Here is a 3523-nt window from a genome sequence, read left to right as displayed (position 1 = left end):
ATCAGTACAGAATGAGGCCCAGTTATTCATATGTAAAAATGTAAAATCACTTAAGTACAGTAGTAGGTATGTACTAAATATGTATTTGCACTATTGTCTACTGTCTACAAATGTTATTATTTTATTGGTTTATATATGTATAACCGTACATGGTAGTTTATGTCTATTTTGTTCAGCTTGTTGTCCTGTTTATTTATGCTTAGTCTGTGCATGTATATTGAGATCAACGTAAAACCGCAGTCAAATTCCTTGGTATGTGTGCACATAGCTCGGCGCAATGTAAAGTGATTCTGATTGTGATGTAGACTTTAGTCTATTTAATCTCACAAAACTAAAAACTGTGTTGTTATGTGTTTCGCTAGTGTTGAAATTGTCTATTCTATTATTTGCACTTCATATAAAGAGACAATTTAAATTACATGCCTGTATTCTGATATATATTTATTACAAGTGTGCTAAGCCCATTTTTCATTTGTACATTAATTCCACGTTTTTGTAATTGGCCCTGACCAACAGGTAAGAATCAGAAATCAGAATCCAGCAATACTTTGTTGATCCCTGACAGTGGAAATTTGCGTTTTTCTTACCTCCATACAGTTAAAGATATAAATAAATACCTCCATATTACACATATCTAACACGAATATATAAAATAGTTTACATATAAGTAAAAATAAATTACAAGTTACTTATCTTACGGGCCCAAGTTAGCTTATCTTGTGCTTTATTAAGCATATGTTTGCTGATTTCTCCCACTATCGTCTGAAACATTTGCTGTGTTCATGTGCTTTTTAAGCAGTCAATTTGGCTTATGTTATTGGTGGGTGAGCTGGTTGATAAGACAGAAGAAGATAGCTTTCTGTTATTCGCCCGTTTTACTAAAGTGTCCATGCCCCTCTAAACAGAATCTGGCGGACATTCAGATTTCAGCAAGAGCAGCAAGAGTTTCATGGTTTGACAAACATTGGTGGTGAAACTAAAACTTGATAAGCTGACTCCTCTCCATTATATGACGTTAGAGATGCATATGAATTCCTTTCGGGAACTTTAGGGGCTCCATGGTAATTAAAATATCCCGAAAACAAAGCAGCTGTTACGAAATGTTACATACACACCACATAAAGTCAGCTTATGTCATCGGAAACGAGAAAAAAAAACTTGTATGCGCAATGACAGTGCACATTTGACAACCTTTGTAAATATCCTAGTCTCATGATCATTAACTGCTCGATCTTGATTGGTCGTCACTCGGAAAGTCGCAGCCTCATTGGTCAGTCGCGTTGTCTCCTCTTCATGGTAAAATAACACGCATGCCATTGGTCTGTTACACATGTGAGCTGATGTGCCGGGTTAGGCTGTTTTTTGATTTCGTAACCCAACATCGTGTAGCATTCGTGTTGTTATACTGGTTTTTTTTAATGTTAGCTCGTCTCCCCGGCGGCATTAGGAGCTTTAGAGGACAACTAACCGCGTTCAAACACGGTGGAAACTGACCTGGAAGTAGCTAACTAACGTTACATCCATACCTGGCTAACAGAGGCTAACGTTAGCTAACCGCTCAGTCTATATAAGGTTGTTAGCGTTATCGTTACAATGGATGAGGAAATCAACGAAAACCTCAATAAGCAATGCAGTGGAGCCGCCAGTGCCACCAGTGTGGAGGAAAACGGCGAAACGGTGGAAGGCGGTGTAACATATTACACATTAGAAGAAGTAAGAGTGCATAATATATGCAACGACACATGGCTCATCATCCACGATAAAATATATGACATCACAACTTTCCTCGAAGAGGTAAGACACAATTTCTGACAGCTGGTCAAGGTAATTTTATGTCTGTGTTTTAAGCCTTTAGTTACCAAACTTCGTATATTAATGTCACTTCCTGGAATTAGAAAACGTTTGTTGTATGTGTCGACGTGTAATGTCTTCAGTCGAGCTGTTAATGATCAGCAACGCTGTTTATAGCCTGTTAGTATAAAGTGAACTCTGGGTTAGACAATACACAGCTTAAGTTACACAACCTAACATAACTGGGGGAATAAAAACTTGTAGCTACACTATAGCTAACGACTAATAGTAGTCGTTAAGCTGTTGCCCACCATTTTCATAGCGTTATTGTTGCTTACACCGAGATACACCGATATATCTGCAGAATATAAGCCTGAACAGCAACATTGTTGGCAATCCTGTATTAAATATGAAATTATAGCGGCATTGACATAGGTTAATTGTGAAAATTGCATTCAGGGTGACACATAAACTATCTGATCTGGCTGTAAGATAACATCAAGCGACAGTGTAGTAAGTGGTCAATAGTAATACTAGTGCTGGAGCAAGTATGCACACAGAGTAAAAAAGGCTCCATACAAGTTCTGCATTCAAAACTTCAACTTTAGTTAGTTAGGATAATGAGATCCTAAATGGCCTTTCTCAGGGTCTTAGCATTATTATATATCAAGTAATTGGATAAATATTTTAGATGCTTTATCGTGTTAGCAGCATTTTGATGCTGTTGCAGTAAACTACGTAATATATGGCAGGATGCATTGCATTTTAGAAGCACATTTTATGCTTTGTATGTAAAATCGCAATCTGCAAAGTAACTGGTAATGTAAGCTGGTAATTGTAGTGGTACAAAGAGAACAATATTTCACTTTACAATGTAGTGGTGTAGAAGTATAACATAGCATAAAATGGAAAAACACTAGTATAGTTAAATACCTACCAAGTACAGTACTGGAGTAAATGTACTTTCCACCACTGAAAGATCACATTGGTGTATTTCACTTATTTGGCTGTGATTTCAAGTGTTTCAAGAGTTTTATTTTATTATTTATTTATTTTTTTTATCGCCTTGGGGTAAACCTAACTAAGCATAGAAATTAGCTGTACAATATTCTAAGTGTGGGGCAAAAAAGGAAATAAACTCGTTAACGCTCTGTGTTAACACATGCTATACCTTCAGCATCCGGGAGGTGAGGAGGTTTTGCTGGAGCAGGCAGGCGCAGATGCCACAGAGAGCTTTGAGGATGTGGGTCATTCTACAGATGCCAGGGAGATGCTCCAGCAGTACTTCATCGGGGAACTTCACATGGTAAGATTGGGCCTCTTCTTAGCTATGAAAAACCTGTTTTCCTGCCTGTAGTGTTTTTACATGATGTCCATATCCTTCTGTCAAATACAGAAGTTATAATAAATCGTCAGCATTGCTTAAATCTATCCTATTCAAGCTGTAATTAATCTGTGTCACCAGATTTCTTTAGGAAAAAAAAGTAGACATTTGTTGCACAAAACGTTGCTTGGAGTCACAAGATGGTGCTATGCGATAATTAGGGTTTTACATGCTTATTATGACATCAAATCTAGTGGAAATTGGCTTGGAAAATCCTTTTAGACAAGGTTGTCATGTGAACATTAGTTCTGTGTCTGTGGAGAAAAGCAGCAAATTACACATATATATATATATATATATATATATTTTTTTTTTTTAATCTGAATTCAATCCAACTCAACTGAGAAA

At 36.8% G+C, this 3523-nt stretch overlaps 1 protein-coding gene across 1 annotated transcript; it reads left to right on the top strand.

The window, feature by feature from the left end:
- Nucleotides 1-1301: 1301 nt before the first annotated feature.
- On the top strand, nt 1302-3348 carry LOC118321267 (cytochrome b5). The gene is made up of 2 exons (XM_035652517.1): nt 1302-1794; nt 2969-3348. Exons 1-2 carry the CDS (start codon nt 1594-1596, stop codon nt 3146-3148), a joined length of 381 nt encoding a protein of 126 aa, XP_035508410.1. The 5' UTR covers nt 1302-1593; the 3' UTR covers nt 3149-3348.
- Nucleotides 3349-3523: the final 175 nt, after the last annotated feature.

Source organism: Morone saxatilis, unplaced genomic scaffold, assembly GCF_004916995.1.
Source record: "Morone saxatilis isolate NCDOM2014 unplaced genomic scaffold, NCSU_SB_2.0 Contig11, whole genome shotgun sequence".
NCBI classification, from domain to species: Eukaryota; Metazoa; Chordata; class Actinopteri; family Moronidae; genus Morone; species Morone saxatilis.
Note: the sequence above shows the minus strand (reverse complement) of the source record. Positions and strands in the feature narration are given on the sequence as shown.

Bases quoted from the DNA above. Each gene is read 5' to 3' on its own strand.
- LOC118321267 (XM_035652517.1), top strand. From the start codon at position 1,594: ATGGATGAGGAAATCAACGAAAACCTCAATAAGCAATGCAGTGGAGCC. The intron at 1,795-2,968 runs GTAAGACACAAT...CTATACCTTCAG, and splicing joins TCACAACTTTCCTCGAAGAG to CATCCGGGAGGTGAGGAGGT.